The sequence below is a fragment of the Bicyclus anynana genome, chromosome 18, assembly GCF_947172395.1.
Source record: "Bicyclus anynana chromosome 18, ilBicAnyn1.1, whole genome shotgun sequence".
NCBI classification, from domain to species: Eukaryota; Metazoa; Arthropoda; class Insecta; order Lepidoptera; family Nymphalidae; genus Bicyclus; species Bicyclus anynana.
The window spans coordinates 8,887,430-8,909,023 of record NC_069100.1 but is presented as its reverse complement, the minus strand read 5'-3'; the positions used below and the strand labels follow the sequence as shown (position 1 = coordinate 8,909,023).

The window sequence follows — 21,594 nt, the reverse complement described above, 5'->3', positions numbered from 1 at the left end:
TAGATGTTAATGAGCTATTATCATAGAGATGGAGCCCTCTCAATCAATCAGGCAGGCCTACTAATTATCTACGACATTCTAATTAAAATAATTGGCTCTACAAATGATGTATAACGCGCAGTTTGAGCCTCAATTACCATCAAATTTACATACCACAGACCCTACTCTTTGTTAAATAAAATCAAGAATAGTCAGTAAAAAATATTTAAAAAAATGGTCCTAGATTTCGGTAATCTAAAAGCGGGTATAACATTTTCTTTCCTTACTATGCTTCCGAGCATATCAATACAAGTACTACTTTTGAGCAAATAATTATAGAACTACCTGCATATTCTACGTTTCGTCGATATTAATATATTTTTGTTATTTCTAAACAAAATATATTTTATTTTCTTGTAGGATGTTAACTGACAATGCGGGTTTTTGATTTTAAATTATTTAGTTTAAGTATGTTCTTTGTTTTAATTTTTTTTTATTGACAAAGAATACAATGAGGAACTTAAGCTAACTTATCATAATAACTAAACAAATCATTCCCACGTGGAATGGTGGCAAGCACTGGCTGCATTTCCGCGCTGGACAGCCAGGCCGATCCTTTGCGCATAAAATGAGTCAGCCCTTCTGTCACTAGTCGAGGCAACTAGCCAAGACTCCATGGCCCAAGGGTTTCCACGGCCAAAGGTACAAATATATCTCTGATAGAGAGTAAATGTTACTCTCTATCAGAGAGGCATACTTGAGCCACTTACCGGTTTAAGCTTTCAGTATGTTCTTATATTATCTACGAATCAATGAAGAAGACAAAGAGTTATCGAAAAACAACTATCATTTCAATGATTTTTTTTTCTTATTAATATAAGAAATGACCTATGGTTCCGAGACTTGGTCGCTAACTATGGGCCTCATAAGAAGGCTCAGATTCACACAGCGGGCGATGGAACGAGCAATGTTAGGAGTATCTCTGCGTGATCGAATCAGAAATGAGGAGATCCGCAGAAGAACCAGAGTCACCGACATAGCTCAACGAGTTGCGAAGCTGAAGTGGCAATGGGCGGGGCACATAGTTCGAAGAGCCGATTGACGTTGGGGTCCCAAAGTGCTTTAATGGCGACCCCGCAGTAGTAAGCGCAGTGTTGGCCGACCCCCCACCAGGTGGACTGACGACATCAAGCGATTCGCAGTGATTCGCTGGATGCAGGTGGCTCAGTATCGTGATGTTTGGAAGTCCCTACAAAAGGCCTATGTCCTGCAGTGGACGTCCATCGGCTGATATGATGATGATGATGATGAATATAAGAAATGCAAGCAAGCAGGTATGCCAGTAAGAATGTGCAGACTGCAGGTACCTGCCACCGTGTCATAACATGTTTATCTCGGTGTAGTAATAACTTAGCTATATAGTGTGAAACACAATACATACTTCGCTCAGTTTATTTATCTGCCTTCGCCCAAACGACATAACTCTATGAATGTGGGTCACTACATTGAACTGAATTTTACTAGATGTGTCGCTTTTTACAAACTCACATTAAACTTTTCCTCTCCTTTTATCAGTATTTTACTCTTCATAGATGCAACAAAAACCAAAAATTAGAAGGAGTATCCGCCATGGATCACCATATCGTCTGATAAAATACCTGAGTCTCCTACTTTTGTTTCAAATACACAAATTAATTACATTTACAGCCAAATTTGTTTGAATTTGTTAGAGGTAATCGTTCAAAAATTTGTAAAGTTTGATTACATATGTACAAACATTGTATACAGGCACTAAACTTTATGAGATTTTCTCTCCCTATGGAGAGAAGCAGCATTTTTCACCCAATACTCAGATCAAAACAACACTGCTTTCCGAGTATGAGAAATGAAAAAACTATTTTATATGTATGCAATAATATAGCACTTCCAGTAGGTAACTCTACGGCAACGTTGTATCCATTTAAGATTCCGTAGTGACCCCCTCCCCTAAAGCAAACCTCGCTCGCTTTTTTACTCTTTTTACTAGTTTTATGTGTTTATCTACTAGCCCCCGAGTCCCGCCCGGACACTAAACTAGTCTCCACGCTTTATGTACCCTACCCTTGCTCTTTGTCGGAAAATTGGGTTTTCTTGTGGTAAAATGTGGGTAGTTTATTGTAATCTAGTTACTAGACTTCTTTGTCCTTGAATCTTTTTATACGCGGAGCTTAATGGAGTAGGTATATGTTAGCAAGTTCTTTAAGTTGGAAATGTTCTGTTGAATTTTCCTATCTATTTTATTCAGTATTATTATTTCAAAAAATAAATGATTTTTTTTATAGATAGGGTCACAGATATATTTTTACCTGCCGGCTGCCACATTTAGTCTATTCACACACTATGCTTGTGTGCTTATGGTCTATAAATATACGCAAGACGTCATTGCGACGTGAAGTTAATCTATACTAATATTATAAAGCTGAAGAGTTTGTTTGTTTGTTTGATTGAACGCGCTAATCTCAGGAACTACTGGTCCGATTTGAAAAATTCTTTCAGTCTTAGATAGCCCATTTATAGAGGAAGGCTATAGACATAGATTAAAATAACTACTGCCCCATGAATACTTCATTTGATTAACGTCGAAGATAATATAAAAATATAACGTAATGTTTTTTACTGCTAAAGCTATTCAATAGTTACAATGCAAAAGGAAAATCAAGGAAAACTTACTGAACTGTCTTGTATTAAAATTGATTCAGAAGTTTTTACCTCTTAATAATAATGGTTTAGATAGATAAAGCAAATAATAATTAATCATTGCATAAAATTTTTGATGATATAAGCTTTTTTAGATTTGTGATTTTATTCTTCAGTAAATAAAACAATAGGTGAGATTCAATAAAGTTTATTTCTCTCTTACTATAATTATATGAACGACTTAAGACTAGTTCCGACTTATTATAATTTATTTTAATATATAAAATTATTATAATCGTATAAAAATAACTTATAAAATATAATCTAAATCAGTGGTGTGATATATCATCTTAAGCTATTTTCTATGCATAGATAATATATATTTTTTGCATGCAAAAAAAACTTTTTTATATATTTTCATATTTTTTTTATTTATTCAGGTAAATGAATGCGTTACATTTGTACACATTTCTTTGGCATGTGAATAAAAGTTACATACACAGAATTCTATTTTCAAAATATGTAAACAATATTATGATTATAAAAAAGGACGGAAAACGTACTTCATTCACTTATATAATAATTACATTACAATATTATGTATATAGACGGAGAAATTGGGAATATTATTGTACTTCTAATATAAATAATATTATCATAATAATATTAAATTCATATTAACTCATACGGCAGTTTTTTAGTAAAAATGAATTATCACCGAATCTTACACAACTTTATTTTTGTTTCCTTTTTTTATATTTTTTTCAATAAATTACTTAATTACAGGCAATAATTCGAAAGGCACCCAAATATACAACTAACAATGGCTTACAGAGCATATGAAACAGATGGCACGGTTCAAATTTCGTATTTTATATGTATATTACCAAAAAAATATGTATTTCGCAAAACTATAAAGTATATAAACACCTGGCTGGCCTACTTTTTTAAATTTCGTAACTCGGTGACGAAAGCGCCACCTATGCCATCAATAGTCCTCTTAGAAGGCCTTGCGCAAACGATTGCGCAGTCGATATAGTAAACAAACATGTATATAATATTAAGTATGTTATTATGTCTGTACGTACAATTTGGCCCATTTGTATTTATTTATTCAGCTTGAAATAAATTTATACAACTAGATGCATACATATTTCTTACAATACAAACTTATTTCTTGAATTAAGTTAATTAACTGAATTAATAACTTAATTCAGTTATTTATTAACTGAAATAAGTTATTAATTCAGTTAGTAAATTAACGGAATTTCTCAATAAATTAAATTGTACGAAGGTTTATTCGTAAATTGCTTTGAAGTCAAGAAATAAGTTTATTGAAGATACATAAACGAAAACCGAAAAGATAACAAAAAATTGCGATAAGACTAAAAGTATAAAATGTTATTAAAAAAAGAGTATTTTGAAACCAAATTGTAAAATGGACGAATAATATTTTTCTATAAACGTAACTTATGAAACCTTCGATCAATAATAAAGTTACAATGAGATTCATTGAATTATAACATTTATTGAATTGGAGATACAATTGAAAAAATCAAACAGAGCCACGGTTCACGCATGGGTCAAATTGGTTGAGTGAAATCGAATTAGAGGCTTATATCTAATCGAGTCGAGGTCAAATTTTTCTCATAGTACTCAAGTACCTACTACAACCTTAAGGTTGTACGTAACCATTCAACCTTACGCAATGATCCTCAACGATACAACAAAACATGTGGTGGGGTAAAGGGGCAAGGGGGGACTATTCGAGGTCATGAGACATTCTACAATTGAGTTACAAGTGAGTCAGTCAGTCCAGGTAATGATTCACGGCCCGAGGAGGAAATTAATGATTAAGATGAGACTGTTAACTGAATAGATCTTTGACCCGGGTGTGGCGGTGAGATAGCTGCCGTTTACATCTACATCTGTCAAAATGTCAACTGTCAATAATTAACTGTCAAACGTGCAACTTGTATGGTCAAAAAAGTTGATTGTCACAATATTTTAAAGTTATAATATAAACTATACAAATACTGAATTTCGATTGTAATTCAACGCTTTGATTAAAAATCTAAATTATAAAAAACTTAAACGTAAAATTGTAAATAAATTTGAGAATATACCACCTAGATAAAATAAGCAGCAAAATATACATGCACAATATAAAATATTTAAAAAAAAAATAAAAAAATGTATTACTAAAAATGACACGATTGGATTGGTAACTGTGATGAATTAAAAACGGAATTAATTAGGGAATGTCAGAAACTAGAGTCATAAGAATAAAATATACCGAGTTTCCTTTAAATAAGGAAATGGAATTTATTCTCAAAAGACAAGTAAAGCCGTGATAGAGTATATAACTTTCTGAGGAAAATGAAAATTGTTCAGGCTTCGACTTCGTGTCGTGGCGGGAAAATCGCTGTAACCTACATTAAAGCAATATAACTCTTATTGCGTTTAACTTAAAATCGATTTTTGTATGCGCACGCGTAGGCCTAGTGACGTGCTGACATCGGTGGTAAAATTTGGCTAAAGGTAACAAAATAAAGCACCCAACTGTACAAGTCGACTCAAAAGAAAAATAAAAACAAGTGCTCCCATTATAGAAAAGTAAAATTAATAGATAATGAAAAGAAAAAAAAAATTACTTGAGCTGTTGTTATTGTTGTTTAGCAACTATTAATTGTTGCGTGTTTAATTATTAATAATGCTATGTGAACCGGCGCTTGTTGTCCGCCATATTGAATTATTGATGACGTCACTTAATTACATCTATTAAGTATTTATTTATTAGATTCCATACATAGCGGAAAACAAGTTCATAACTACACTTCAGTTAATATGTTGTAACTTTAAAGAACATACCGAATAAGTTAGAAAAAAAAATGGGAGAGTTCGCACGCCTGTCCACCACAATACATTCAATGAGATTCAAACCATTCAACCGTTGAGTCGACCTTACAATCGATTGTTCAATAGAATCACACTAAACTATTGCGAAACACCATACAATATGCATCCAAACATGATCTAAACAACCGATTTGTTACCTTTAACTTAAAATTAGCACTCGGTTTCACCCTCTTTTCTCTCTGTGATGTAATGTTCCACTTCCCTCAACGATTTGAACAGCTTCCAGGAGAGTATAAGACCAGTTATCTCGACCAGTGATATCAGCAGCGAAGCCCCGGCAACCGACGAACTAATAATCTTGGTGTAAACAGACGCAACTTTAGCACATCCCAGTCTTTCGTTAGCTTCCTTGTCAGTGAACTCACAGGTAGCTCTATAGTAGCTGTCCAGACAACACGTCAGAGGTAGATCGTTCCTCCAGCTTCTGTAATCTCTAGCGTCATTCGCACCGCAGCATCTTAACTTCCTCTCAATTTTGCCGAAAGCTTTGAACACGTCAGGGTTGGATTGGGAATTGTAGTATCCATCGTAAACTGTGTCCTTGATGAACCTGTCAGTGTCCTCTCCGTCGACGAACACGAAAATCAATGTGGCGGAGATCAGTTGCCCCAAAATAATAAGCAGCAAGAAGAAACCGTACACTCCCAGAAGGCCTCTGCTCTCTTTGTTGGCACCGCACCATCCGCAGAAGGCCACCATCATCACGAACAGTCCGAGTAGTATGAAGAACCATGGCGCGACTTGGGGCCAGTAGACTCTGTAGTCCAGTAAATAGTGGTTGCTATTCCTCAACGCGACGAATTCGGAAAGCTGCACGAAAAACCAGATACCGGTTGCAGCTGTCACTAAGCCGAACACCGCGTATATCACGTTCACAACATACAACACACCCTTGATGAGCTCTTCTTTCGCCATGTTTAATTTCGCGCGTAATCACGTATCGACCGGCGGCAATGATCGTTGGCGATAGAGTGAGAAACGTCGCCTGCGCGCGAGAAGTTTTATAAACTCGCGATACTCGTTCGGACCTCTACGTCGGGTCGTTTACACTATACGATACGATTACCTATTTGCATAGTGAGAGGCGATGACTAAGATTTCTTGACTGTAATTATTTGACTTACATTACATTACTCATAACGGAAATTCTTATGTGACAGATTTTTCATTACACAAATATTATTAAGATTTGTCATCTATATTAATAAAGATAAAGCATGTTACTACATTGTAAACTTAATTATTCTTAGGGACACACATCATATTTTGTGCATTATGAGTAAGTCTGATCCTACTTATTTAAAACAGAATTTTACATATCTACTAACTAATTGATCACGGAAAATTTTAGGACGGATTTTTTACAAACTTACAATAAATCAAAATATAAGCAAGATACAATTTTCACTAATTAAAACACATTACACTCAATTTACTAAAATATACATTTAATATAGATAAATATTCAAAATAAAGATAAACACGAGAACGCTATGTTTGGATATACATAAATTCAGTCAGTATTTCTATAAATAAGACAATCATTCACGAAATCCACAGAAAAAATGTTACCTACAAATAGTATTTGTATCGTGTCGTCACCGTCACGTCAACAATCAACTCAGTCGTGTCGTACCTGTCACACAAGCGCAAAACTTCGCCTACGTGATTTAACTAACATACAACCAAGCCAGTTGTTTGACATACTTCGTCTATGCTGATGCCATCGCCTCGAAGGTGATATTACGTAAAAAACACCGAACATGCATTCTTGGGCACCTATCCACTTTTGCTTTTTGCGACCTTGGAGACCGATCACTTTCCTCGATGGCTTATAGATATAATCAAAATGCGTAGTTTTACTACGAGCTTAAATCGTTAGTAGGTCAAGACAGGTTTTGCGTTTGCTTATAACGTGCCTTATAGTAGCGGACTCCAAGTTTTAAATCATATTAACCACATTCCATCTTTATTATCTACCTACACTCATTGAAGATATATTTATAATAACAATGCAAAAATACCTGTATTAAAATTTGAGACATATAATAAGCAAATATATAAAAATTTTGAAAAAATTGTATAGGTGATCTCGAATGTAAATCAAAATCTATTTATACCTAACCTTAATTACCTCAACACTTCAGAATTGGTGAATCAAATCACAACAGATAGAAGAAGCCCACAAATATTAACACAGGTTGATAATGGCTAACTAATTAAAGGTGTAATTATAACCCAATTACATACGTTATGATAATGATAATGACTGATACTAGATCAAATTTGAAATTAAAGATTGTTCAAATTTCCACAATTGTGTATTTTTAACTATAAGTATTATGTTTTCAAGTCAAATCGGAACTAAATAAACAGATAAAAAAAACAAATATAACAATCTTCAATTTTTTATTTTTATCTAAATTTAATTGAATAAAGTAAAAAATTTAAATAAAACGAACATTTAATTTAAAGCTTTGTTACCTTTCCCAAAATCATTATTATTTTGCATCGGTACAGACATTAAAATAATATAAATATATCATAATATAACAAATAAAGAATGTGCTGCAAATTTTCATTTAAACTATGAAACGAACATCAAGAATAATTTACTGAAGTAAAATGCAATTTGAAACAAAAAAGGAATTTCCAACACGTTTTCATCGTGTGGCACGTATTGCAAGTAATATAAAGACTACAAATATTATTGCTAGAAAGAAAAATATAGCTTCATTGTCTTATAACTTGACTAAACTTAGTCGCAACATCTTTCACAACAAAAATATTCTCCATACATTACTAGAAACAACAAAAATATTCCCAAATTTCAATTAAATAAATAATAATAATAATATGCTCCCGACCGACTTTTTTTTTTTCGGTCACGGCGGCTAATCTCATGGTGAGATTAGCCATGTACGCAGGAGATATTATAGTGCACAAGTGTATGCGCAAGCACAGGTGCACTCTCTCTTCCCTCACTCTCGAAATCCGATGGGACGGCAGACCGACACGACCGGTGAGAGATCAGGCGCAGGACCGACGGCTTTACGTGCTCTCCGAGGCACGGGGGTGTACTAACACCGCCAACTTCCCAACTCCAGGCTGCTATTAAGATTTTCCGGATGTTTTTGTTGGCCTGACCCGGGATTCGAACCCTGGACCTCATTGTCCGTAGCTGAACTAGCTAACCACGGGACCAATGAGGCAGTTCAATTAAATATACATATACAAACACACATCACATTTAAAAATATACTAAAATAATTTATCATACAACAGTCTATACATTTACAAACTACATGTCTTAATTCTAAAATAATTCAATTTCTTACACAATTGAAATTGACGTTTTAATTATTTCAATCTAAATTAAACTTTAATATTAGAAATGATTTTGAATACAACTCTCAGTACGACTTCAAATACATATCAAAATGAAAATTCTTATATTAGAAGATTGCCAAGACTATTTTAGCCTCCTTCAGTTCAAATATTGGAAATTAATAAAGCCTTATCGAAGGAATATGGTCGACAATAATATTTTATGGTGCAAAACTATTATTAACTTTTCAAATATCAGCCTAGAAGAGGGCTTTTTATTACAACCAACTTATTTATTTCATTCTTTTTCTTTTTTTCATGTTATTTTCTTTTATAGGCTTGATTACAGTCATTCGAAGATTATATGTAGTTTTGACGTCAAATGTTGTAGCAGAATTTGTCAATTTTGGTGCAACAAATCTCTTTTGAAGTATAGTAGTGAATGTTTATTACAAAACATAAAGTATAATATAGTCGTCAAAATTTAAACCGCGTGGCCTACTTCTGATATATGTACATACTCGTAGCAAATACGTTTGGTCACGGTATTTCACGGTGGTTAACGATTACTTATCAAACCGTATTGAGAACATTTTTGTTTATCCTGTAGCTAAATATATTTACTAAAAAATATCTAGATTTATAAGTTTTAGACTGTATTCATGGATTTTGCAACAGACAATTTAAATTCAAGTTTCATACCATTAAAAAATTATTATTGAAAAGTAGGTGAGGTCTAGTGAATACTAAAATATTTAATTTTTAAATCTCAAAGATATGGGAGTAGATTTAAATCTCTGACATAAAAAACGTGACTGCCTGTTGCTTGATTCTCAGGCTTTTCAATTGGTTGAATAAATATAAATGTATTAGTTATGTTCAAATAACATGGCAAATGTCTTCTACTATATAAAAATAAGTCGGGTTTTCCTTCCTGACGCTATAACTCCAGAACTCACGAACTGATTTCCACGGTTTTGCATTTGCTGGAAAGGTCTCGGGCTCCGTGAGGTTTATAGCAAAGAAAATTCAGGAAAAATTTCAACGTAGGATAGAGGTAGTTGAAAGTTTACATCGAGTTTTACGCGGACGAAGTCGCGGGCGTCCGCTAGTTATTTTATAAATAAAAGTTTTTCATATTTTATAAACAAATGTAGCAACATCAGCCTGACTAAGTTACATATATTGACGTTATAATTAAAAATTTACTACAAAGTACACATATATTATATATTAAGTGTATATATATATATATATATATACATACATACTTATAGTAGGTGTAGTTGTAAACAGGAAAAACAAAAATAATTATATCCATTGTTATACAGTGCAACCTTAATATAACGTACCTCAATATAACGACTTCCTCGATTTAACAAATTTTTCGTAATCCCCTTGAATTGTCCATAAGAGTCAATATAAAATATACCTTTACATTGCGAACATTCTTTGCGTACAACCTCTTTATAACGAATTTTCAACTATCAAGAAAAAGTATTCATACCTCTAATTAACGAATTTTGCCAACCCAAAACCTTTATAAAAAAGTTTCTACCAATAATATAACTCTTAATCTTATAATGTGATTCATGTCTCGACATGTTTCGAAACGCTTTTGTTTGTAAAGTAATCAGTGTTGTTTTGATGGAAAGTAATGTAAACACCTCTGCTCGTCACTATTGTTGAAGATTTAAGTTAAAATGGCTCAGAAACGTAAAAGGCGTTCCTTATCGGTCGCAGAAAAGCGAAACATCATTAATTATGTTGACCAAAATCCCATGACGAAAAAATTAGACATAGCTAATAAGTTCGGGATTCCTGCAAGTACATTGGCTACAGTTTTAAAATTTAAAGATAAGTTTTCTGAAGAAAGTGGTTTCAATGTAAACAGTAAAAGATTAAAATCATGTGAGTACAAAGACGTAGAGGAATGTGTGTTAAAGTGGTTAAAACAGTGCCGAGACAAAAAAATCCCAATCGGAGGCCCTATTCTTCAGGAAACGGCTCAGCGGTTTGCAGTAGAATTGGGACATGAAGGGTTTCGTGCTAGCAACGGGTGGCTACAAAATTTCAAAAAACGAAACGAGGTTGTTTTTCGAAAAATATGCGGTGAAAGTGGTAGTGTTAATGAACAAGTATGTGATGATTGGAAAGACAAACTGGCAGAGCTGACCACCGGATACGATCCCGAAGACATCTTTAACGCCGATGAAACTGGACTATTCTATAAATGTTTACCTGACAAAACCTTATCATTCAAAAGCGATAAATGTAATGGTGGGAAAAACAGTAAACTTCGCTTAACAGTACTGCTGGGAACAAATTGTACTGGGACTTACAAACTAAAGCCACTCATCATCGGAAAATATCAAAAACCGCGATGTTTTAAGAATGTCAATAATCTGCCAACAGATTACACGTCCAACCATAAGGCTTGGATGACCAGTGATGCTTTTTGCAATTGGCTTAAAAGTCTGGATAAAGAGATGAAGAAAAAAAACAAGAAAATTCTAATGTTCATCGATAATTGTACTGCACACGGAGAAATTCCTAACCTGAAAAATATAAAAATAAAGTACTTACCTCCAAATACTACTTCAAAACTACAACCACTGGATCAGGGCATCATCCAAAGCTTCAAAATGCATTATAGGAAGGAAGTTGTCAGACGATTTCTTGCTGATGTTGAACGTCAAACACCAACTACAATTGACGTTTTACAAGCCATGTGGATGATCGCCAAAGCTTGGAATTTAGTCACTGAAAAGACCATTGCAAACTGCTTCAAGAAAAGTGGGTTTAAAGTAACATGCGAAGATGAGGAGGACGATTTACCAGTCGCAGAACTTGCTAGGACCTGGCAAAGAGTTCAAGAAGAATTACACCTTCAAGAGAGTGACTTCGAAGACTTCGTTACCTTTGATAATGATTTAGCAATCTGTGGAGAACTAACTGATGCTGACATCGTCACATCTGTGTTGCCAGTTACTGATGCAGAAGCGGATGAAGACGAGGAAGAAGAGGGTGAAATTGATGAGCATAACTTCACAATAAAAGATGCTTATAATGCTTTGAATACAATAAAATCTGTATTTCTCAAAAAGGGAGGTTTGAGTGACGATGTAGTGAAATCCATCACGAAATTAGATTGCGCTTTGGATGTCATAACTCATACCGGTGGTAAACAGACAACTATCAATGACTTTTTTTCTAATAAATGAAAAAAATTGAGATTAAGCTACTATGTATAACCACTTGTTAATTCTTTTTGATTATTAATGTAAGAAAAAAAAATTATTATTGTTTTTAAATACATAGCAAATACATTATAGTAATTTGATAAAAATGTGTTATCATTTATTAGTAGAAGTTGTTCGCTATAACAAGATAAGTACGTAATATTGAGGTGAATAAAACTATTCTTTTACCTCTTTATAACGAATTTTAGACCAATCTAACCTCAACATAACAAACCTCAGTTCAACGAATTACTTGATATTACGAATATTTTCTTGTTCCCCTCCGATTTGTTATATCGAGGTTGCACTGTATTTTTGATATATCGTCGTTATATAGAAGATATTATATTCTTTGCATTGTGTTTTATATTGTCTTACTCGGAAAAGCATTCAATACTGCTACTCGAAACGACTCAAGACATGAAAATTGCATTAATTGCTCCAACGTGTTCCATTGTATCGCTTGTGAACAAAAAAACGCTTTCTGACTCAGAAAGCATTATATTTTGTAACACAGTTAAGTTAAATTGGCGTATTATTTATAATGCCATTGACTTTTAAGTCTTTGTTCTTAAAATTATTAAAAAAAAATCAAAACAAATATGAAAATTAATTATTTCACCCTTTTGAGCTAGTTTGGTTGCATTTACATAATGGTAAATCTGAATTTGACCCACGACCGCGACCTTATCTAAATAAAGTGTAGATGTGACCTAAGACCTAAATGTGACGTAAGCCTTATTAGGCCACATTTAAGCGCTTTATCTAGGCACTTGCCTAGATGTCATACACCACCTAAGTATCTAAGTTTGCTTTAAGTCTAGGTTGTAAGAATCAGGAAACACAGATTTTGAGAGATATTCCCTAGTTTTAAAGCAAACGTTCTAGAAAAATCAATGAGATATGGATGAAAAGTCACCCAGTGTCTTGTAGTGTGATGGTTAAAAATCTTCTAAAGAATTTATATAACTCGAGACTGATATGTAATCTGTACACATTTGCAACTCGCTTATTTGCAGTGTTAGCGACTTCGTAAAATGTTTCAAGCAAGCTTACATAGTTTGTTCGAAACATTTTCGCGACGTGTTTACTTTGAGACATTACGCAGTTACAAGTTTTCTTCGTAAAAGAAAAATAGAACTTCGCGTTTCTGTTGTCTCAATATTTAGATTAGATTAAACTACCTTCAAAAACTTTCACAAAGTCGTTAGTTTCGAATTACACAAAGGATATCCAAAAAATCTTTTGAAGAGCAAATTATTTTTAACTCACCACCTTATAATTTTTTGATTTTTTGTCATTATAATAGTCTTTGAAATTAAGCTATTTTATTTGAAGTTTGAACTTTAAAAGTAAATTAGCTTTTGTTTTATATTCACCAAACCTCTATTTTTACGAAAATTAAATTAAGAAATGTAAATTAAACTTCAAATTCAGTTCCACTACAAATGGGACTACAAATCTACTTTTAGAATATAGTATTTTAACCTTAGGATAAGATCTTTGTTCTTACTAGTCTAGTATCTAATTCTATTGATGACGTCATTAATTTTATAAAATAATACTAAAATGTCTAAAAACAAAGTTAACTCCTTTGTTACCTCAAACCTTTGTAGTCAAACTTTTCGGTTACTTATAAAAGTAGTTGTTAACCTTTTCTAAGTATGCCACGGCAGCACAGCGTACTTATATAATAACAAAAGTTTCATCACATGCGTCACTCAAGCTAAAGTTATTAATAAATAAGTAGCACAAAGAAATACTTAAGTTAAGCGAGTTAATAGTTATAAGTAGTTTCCCATACGGTTTTCACATTAATCTAATTAATTCGATCAACTCTTAGCATTGCTGATTCAATAATAAGGTACTTAAGGGTCATTAGAAAATGGAAAAATTTGCAAATATCTACTAAACCAGCCAATACATTTTCTAAACACGCCCTAAGTTACAAAATCAATAAAATCATTTTAATTAATTTTACAACGGTAAAAAATGTTGATTGGCTTTTATATACATAATAAGATTTCAAATTTTCAGAATATATAATATATATTCCAATTCCAAACACAAATATAAATAGGGTACCCGTTCTTAAAATCTATAGGGTGGGCAATAGTCTAAAAGGCGGGATTCGAACCCGAAACCTCTTGATATTGTCCGGTTTATAGCCGTAGAGCTATTGTAGATTTATTACCCCAAAACACCTAAATATGAATGATATATTTAAAGTACTATAATGAAAAGGAAACCGTGGACTTTGATGCTAAGATGTAAACGGATGTAACATTAATTGAAAGAAAACTACTACGTAATAGGTATACACCTACGTGACGAATCACGAGGCGAATTAACTATACGTCTCAGTCGTTAGAGAAGGATAGAGCTATCGACATCATCGCTCTCTTTCCCTCTGCATAAATTACTTGCTTCCCCCTTGGGCAGCTGACAAAAGATTTCACAAGTGAGTGCATTTTCACATGAAATTTAAGTTTTACTTCGAAACACAAAAATATTAAATTTTCATTTGGTCTATAATTTGATTTTCGAATTGAAATTGAAAAATATAATTTACATTTAGTTCTTCATAACTTAATTTTAATTTATTTATTTCAACAAAATTAATGGCATTAAAATTAAGTTAATTCAAACGTGAAATTGTATTTCGAAATACAATGCAAATTAAAAAAAATGCAACCTCACCTTACATCAACCTTGCTTCATGAACACACACAAAAAAAAAACACTTACTCAAAGAAAAAGTGTCCTCAAAATTACAATAGAACCTTTTTGCTCTCCGACTCGTGCGTGGGCGGCGGCCTATTTCTGAGCTCCTTTAGCTGTTTGTACAAGACTACGGCGAAGACAACGGCTATGATACCAATGAGTGCTGTGAAGATTGCAGCAGCGGAGAGAACCTTGATAGCAATTCTGGCATACTGCGCGGCAACCGTAGAACAGCCGTGTCTCTCATTCGCCAACTTGTTGGTAAACGCGCAGTCGATGGCATAAGGCTCCAACCACCCATGGTAATACACATCGCAGCACGACATGGGAAAATCAGCCTTCCAGTTTTTGTAGTCCCTCGGACTGTCTGCCCCACAGCAATGCAGCTTCCTTTCAATAACACCAAAAGCATCAGCCACTTCATTATCGTTTTTCGATTGGAAATACACATCCCATACCGTGTCTTTCACGAAATCGTCGGTAGATTTGTTGTCAGCGAACACTAGCGCGATCACTGAAGCGGCAACAAGTAGGACGATCACAATAGTCATGGCCGTTACATACATTGTCAACAGACCTTTGCTCTTCTTCTTTGCGCTGGTAAAACCGCACACCGACACACCGATGATCAGCACAGCCACTATGAAGAAGATCCACGGTATCGCTTGCGGCCAATACACGGTGTAGTCCAACAAATAGTGGTTGCTATTCCTCAATCTCGTGAACTCGTGAACTTGGCAAAAGAACCATATCGAAGCAGCGGCGATCGCGAGCCCGAATATAGTGAATATTGAGTTCAATATATACAGCACTGTTCTAGACACGTTAATTGACGTCATGTTGAGTTTTTTTTTGAAGGTTAATTCGAAATACAGCCGCGCGCGCGTCTCGTGCGACGGTATACAATTGAATGGCGTTGGCCCAACGTGTCGTGTTTATAAAACCTAACTATTATAGCTTCCTAGCTCGCCGATGATTCACAAGGATCAATGGAATAGTTGAGATGACGCCTGGATGTTGTTGTTGTTTGTCGTTGTGGTCACTGTTGATTACTCCGGATGGTCGGTGTCAAATCTTGGAAATTGAATCTATATCATAGTACAACAATGTAATTATGATTTCCGTAATTTTTCAATTTGCATTACAATATACAATTCCCACGATATTTAATGAGTTTATTAATAGACAACTTAAGTTACTAAAAAATAATGAGTTTTGTGTTAGGTACATATAATTTAAATGTAAAATTAGTAAAAAAGATGTATTTTTGTAATACATTCCGCATTTTGGTTAAAAACACTGCACTTATTGTTAGTTAATTCCATACTAAAATAATTAAATTAAGTACATATTTACAAGATTATTTTATTAATACAATATTAATTAAGATTTTATATATACTCTTAAAATCGTAAGTTTAAATTTACGTTTAGGATTTACACTTATCATAAAGGTATTAAGTATTATAATTGAGAAAAGTTATGTAATCTTGTATTAATTAATTTTGTTTTTATACGAATAATAGTTACTTTTAAAAATATTGTTTTAGGAATGAATAGAATAAAATCAATAGTAGATGCTTAGCCATGACTTAACACAGGTTTTATACTATTTTATATTATTTTATTAACACATTTTGAAAAAACTTATAAAGAATGGCTTGCAAATAATGGTAAAGTTTCTGTATTTATTTCATACAGTATGAGATAGGTTAAAGGTATTTCATGTTTTCAATTTCTAAATTGTTTGATCAGTTATAGTGCTTTCTTGCATTTTCAACCTTTCTAACAAAGATAAATTGTAAAGCATCAGGTCTCCATATAGGAGAGGGAACTTTGAGCTTAGACAAACGCACTTTTAATACCGGTTAGCTTAGAATAGGTTAGGGTTCTGTTCTGTGACTGTATTCTTTATCATCTGATAGTCATTAGACGTTCAGCAGGCTAATTCCCTATCTTTGACATATTATACGAAATTGGGTTTCTATGTAACAAATGTTAATTAACCAAGGTCGACGGCTTAAAGTGTTCTCTCTCACAAAGGGTTTTTTTTTTATTCTTTACAAGTTAACCCTTGACTACAATATCACTTAAGAAAATATCAATCTGCCCAGCCGGGGATCGAACCCAGGACCTCCGTTTTGTAAATCCACCGCGCATACCACTGCGCCACGGAGGCCGTCAAAACAAAACAAAACAACAACAAAATAAAAATTTCTTGGTACAATTTAAAAACTTTCTTAAAGTAAAAATGTCCTTATTTACCTATCAATTCACCGACAATCGTGCACTTCAAATTTTAAAACAGCAAAGCTCTTGCCGGATAAAAACATAAATTAAACCAAAATTCGTTTATTTCAAATAGGCTTAAGTTTGACTATTTTTAAAGACTTTACCTGTAGTTCCGAAGGCAGAAACAATTAACCGAAATCAGAGCGAAGTTATGAGAACAGGCTAGTCATGATTTATGGTACAAAGGCAGCAGGAAGGACTTGCTTCATGCAGCAGGTATGTACTGATGCACGTATAAGGGACAACTCTTTATATAGCCATCGAGGTCGGCTGCCGTCTGCCTCGCAAGTGACTTAGTAGCACTTTCATTTCTATTACTTCGATAACTAACGATATTCTTATTTCTATAATCTACATGGTGGGAGATAAGATGATGATAAACGTGCAAATAATTGAGCGTCGCGGGGACATATTGGTTTTGGTAGTTTTTTTTTAATTATATTTGTCATAACTATTAAATATGGCCAATATTCCTATTCCCCTCCAACTAGTCGGGGAAGGCGGGGAACGAACCACCACCCCTCGGTGATGAGTCCGACCGCTCTTACCGTTGAGCTATTGAGGCTCTATTCGCTATTGATTAGTTGATAACACACACATGAGCCCACTGAATCAACCAACGAAGTACTTTTAAATAAGTATTATTTAGTACTTAAATAAGTACTATTTAGTACTGAAATAAGTACTATTTAGTACTTAAATAAATACTATTTAGTACGTAAATAAGTATCACGTGTCAATCAGAAATTAAATATCACGTGTCAAGGTGAAGGAAAACATCGTGAGGAAACCTGCATACCAGAGAATTATCTTAATTCTCTGCGTGTGTGAAGTCTGCCAATCCGCATTGGGTCAGCGTGGTGGACTATTGACCTAACCCCTCTCATTCTGAGAGGAGACTCGGATATAGGTTGATAAAGATGATGATGATACTTAAATAAGTACTATTTAGTACTTAAATAAGTACTATTTAGTACTTAAATAAGTACTATTTAGTACTTAAATAAATACTATTTAGTACTTAAATAAGTACTATTCAATACTTAAATAAGTACAATTTAGTACATATAGCAATAATTCCGTTCGGAACACCTCACCCACACGGAAGAGCGCACTTCAACAATAGGAGGCTGGCGGAGTGACGTCACTCGCAGGATTAGCAATGTCAAGGTCGATGATTCGCTGTTCTCAATACGACAGATGTCTCACGTGTCATTATAGCATTACTTGTCCTTAATTTGTGTGACTCATCAAAACGGGCACGTCAATTTGATATCGTCCTTTGAATAAGCAATTAGGTGACATCTTAGTACTTACCTATATATATATAACTAAATCCATGGTGTACGCTATGGTGAATTTACGTTTTATTTTATCTGCGTATTGATGGCACAAGTTAAAACGCGGTTAAGTGTTATACCTACTTGTATAATGATTGAAAAATTAATGAGATATTATTTTTCAATATTTTTGGTAAGCCCTCAAGTAAAGCGATTTATATTTACCTATTTTTGGTTACGCTTTTCCTGAAAAACAAGAAAAGGCTTTTTATTTTTATTTTAAAACGCAATCCTCGCTTGATCTTGATGGTTTTCGCAATTATTAAATGACCAAATCAATTTAGGATATATTCTTTCCAAAAATATACCTACCTAACGGATTATTTCGTACCATTTCCTGGTTAACGGAAATTACATTACATGCAGATGGTTTGCCTGTTAACAACCAATAGGTGCGTGCCTTTCTACACTACACTACAGGCCTATAACTTCACCATGCATCGTATAAAACGCTAGGAACACCTAATAAACCCACCCTACGATGACCTATACAAAAAATTTTTGAATTCCTGAAGAATTTGTTTTAAATTTATGCCTTTATATCGTCATCAACCCATATTCGGCTCACTGCTGAGCTCGAGTCTCCTCAGTCAGAATGAGAGGGCTTAGGCCAATAGTCCACCACGCTGACCCAATGCGGATTGGCAGACTATACACACGCATAGAATTAAGAAATTTTCTGATATGCAGGTTTCCTCACGATGTGGATATGACCTCTGCCTCCGATTCCGGAGGGTGTGGGTTCGAATCCGGTCCGGGGCATGCACCTCCAACTTTTCAGTTGTGTGCAATTTAAGAAATTAAATATCACGTGTCTCAATCGGTGAAGGAAAACATCGTGAGGAAACCTGCATACCAGAGAGTTATCTTCATTCTCTGCGTGTGTGAAGTCTGCCAATCCGCATTGGGCCAGCGTGGTGGACTAATTGGCCTAACCCCTCTCATTCTGAGAGGAGACTCAAGCTCGGCAGTGAGCCGAATATGGGTTGATGACGACCTATTATATTATGCCTTTATATAGATATATTTAATTGAAAATTAATAATTAATTTTATCCACGTGTACAAACCACTAGCCTACTAGACCTCCACACTTTGTATTTGCGATGATTTAAGGTACATCAATGTATTACTAATATAAATACAAAGTAACAACTAAAATGCCTACTTGTTTGAAAAATAAATTTTCCTTCCCGTTACACCTTTGTATTTTATAAGCTAAGAAATACCGAGAACAACACATTATGATGAAAATTTTCATGAATGCTTATACTACGAATATCACGTATTTTGTTTTTTAAATAAACAAGTTATTTATTTGCAAAACATTTCGTGCAATATTATTATTATTTACAACAAGAAAATTATAGTTCTGCGATAATAGATTTTATATATATAGATAATAAATTTTAGAACAAATAAAAAAAAAATAAAGATTTATCAAAAATGGACTACTTATGTAATCCATCACACTTTGCGGACCTCCTGTGACAAAAGGTATTGGTGACTGGTGCTTATGCGACTCTGAAAGTGTCTCTCAAACGTACAGAAAATAATGAGATATTTTTAGTAAAAATATTTAGCCTACAAGCCGACGGTTTCACCGGCGTAGTTCCCGTTCCCGTGGTATTTTAAAAATTCTCCCTCATAAATAACGTGAATTTCTAGCAGCAAAAGAATTTTCAAATCAGTTAAGTAGATCCAAACATTACCCCCTACAACACCACGAAACTTTATCTCTTTTTAATATTAGTTGGTAAAGACAAAGGCATGCACAACGTTGTTAACTAGGGTATGCACTAAAGGTACAGATTGTACAAAATGAAAAATTCCTCCTCCAATACAGATATGTAATGAATCCTCAGGGTATGCACTGTGTTTATGCATGTATGAAGTGCACGCCACTGCACCGTATAGAAAAAAGAAAAGTTCAGTAGGTTATAATCCGATCCAGGATTCGAACCCAGAATCTCATGATTCAAAGCAACAGGCTAACCACTGGACCAACTAGGCATTCTAGATATACTGAAATTAAGAAGCGTTAACTGTATTTTTTTTAATTTCAGTTTATATAAATTGATGCACTATGTCATTCTTTAAGTAACTAATAAAAAAATTCAATTATTGGTATTTATTCAAACCATAAAATCCAATGATTAAATTTTCCGTCTCGTTCCTTCCGTCATTAAAAAAAAGAGATAAAATCTCAAACACGCCCGCTTCACCGCTTCCTGTAACCATGCATCACCACACCTACTACTTTGTTTACTAAATTACTACAAAAGCCGAACTTGCTACTATAAAATTATTCCTACAAGTTCCTACATCCATTCATACAACTCCACTGAAACTAGTACAAACAAATATGAACTGTATTTCAACATACACAGAGTATAAATTACCAAAAATATTTTATACTAATACTTTTAAAACGGTTCACTCAAAAACAAATTCTATGCTAAAACAATAAAGTCTAAATTACCATACATAATTATTTAAAATATGGACTACAATAAAATTCTGAACATTCTGTTTTTAAAACAATCCTGAAAACAGAGAAAATTTAAATGTATTGTGAGGAATATAGAGTCTACTTTACAATATCTAACTAATTGTACACTAAATCTAGAAATGAAACAAACAGAATTGTACTCTATGCGATAACGACAGAGTCTAATTTGAACTTAAACTTAAATGTTGTTGGTACTCTAAAATGACGTGTTTATATAATTTTGTATGTTCCTATAAGCTTGTATGAGTCATATATTTCATGGTAAAGGATCAATTTTACGAGGAACGGGTAAAGGTCGTAATTAATTAAACGCCATTGAATCACACAACCTAGAGATAGGGTGACGTAACACTTCGTGACTAAATTGGATTCGAACCTGGGACCCATGTAATAAGCAACAGACTATTTTAAAAAGTATCGCATACTAAATCGAAGTCCTCCACTGCGTCCGTCTGCCTGTTTTTTTACGATAAACTCAAAAAAATCTATATTAACATTATAAAGCTGAAGAGTTAGTTTGTTTGTTTGCTTGAACGCGATAATCTCAGGAACTACTAGTCCGATTTGAAAAATTCTTTCAGTGTT

General features: G+C 33.8%; 3 protein-coding genes across 3 annotated transcripts; 1 reads left to right on the top strand and 2 right to left on the bottom strand.

Moving 5' to 3' along the window:
* Nucleotides 1-2,847: 2,847 nt before the first annotated feature.
* LOC112056086 (CD151 antigen-like) lies at nt 2,848-6,847 on the bottom strand. The gene has a single exon (XM_024096430.2). It carries the CDS (start codon nt 6,487-6,489, stop codon nt 5,725-5,727), a length of 765 nt encoding a protein of 254 aa, XP_023952198.1. The 5' UTR covers nt 6,490-6,847; the 3' UTR covers nt 2,848-5,724.
* A 153-nt stretch (nt 6,848-7,000) lies between these two features.
* Nucleotides 7,001-15,908, bottom strand: LOC112056090 (23 kDa integral membrane protein-like). The gene has a single exon (XM_052886807.1). It carries the CDS (start codon nt 15,704-15,706, stop codon nt 14,915-14,917), a length of 792 nt encoding a protein of 263 aa, XP_052742767.1. The 5' UTR covers nt 15,707-15,908; the 3' UTR covers nt 7,001-14,914.
* LOC128198967 (tigger transposable element-derived protein 6-like) lies at nt 11,547-12,125 on the top strand. Its single transcript, XM_052886980.1, has one exon. The coding sequence runs from the start codon at nt 11,547-11,549 to the stop codon at nt 12,123-12,125; it is 579 nt and encodes a 192-aa protein (XP_052742940.1).
* Nucleotides 15,909-21,594: the final 5,686 nt, after the last annotated feature.

Bases quoted from the DNA above. Each gene is read 5' to 3' on its own strand.
- LOC112056086 (XM_024096430.2), bottom strand. From the start codon at position 6,489: ATGGCGAAAGAAGAGCTCATCAAGGGTGTGTTGTATGTTGTGAACGTG.
- LOC128198967 (XM_052886980.1), top strand. From the start codon at position 11,547: ATGCATTATAGGAAGGAAGTTGTCAGACGATTTCTTGCTGATGTTGAA.
- LOC112056090 (XM_052886807.1), bottom strand. From the start codon at position 15,706: ATGACGTCAATTAACGTGTCTAGAACAGTGCTGTATATATTGAACTCA.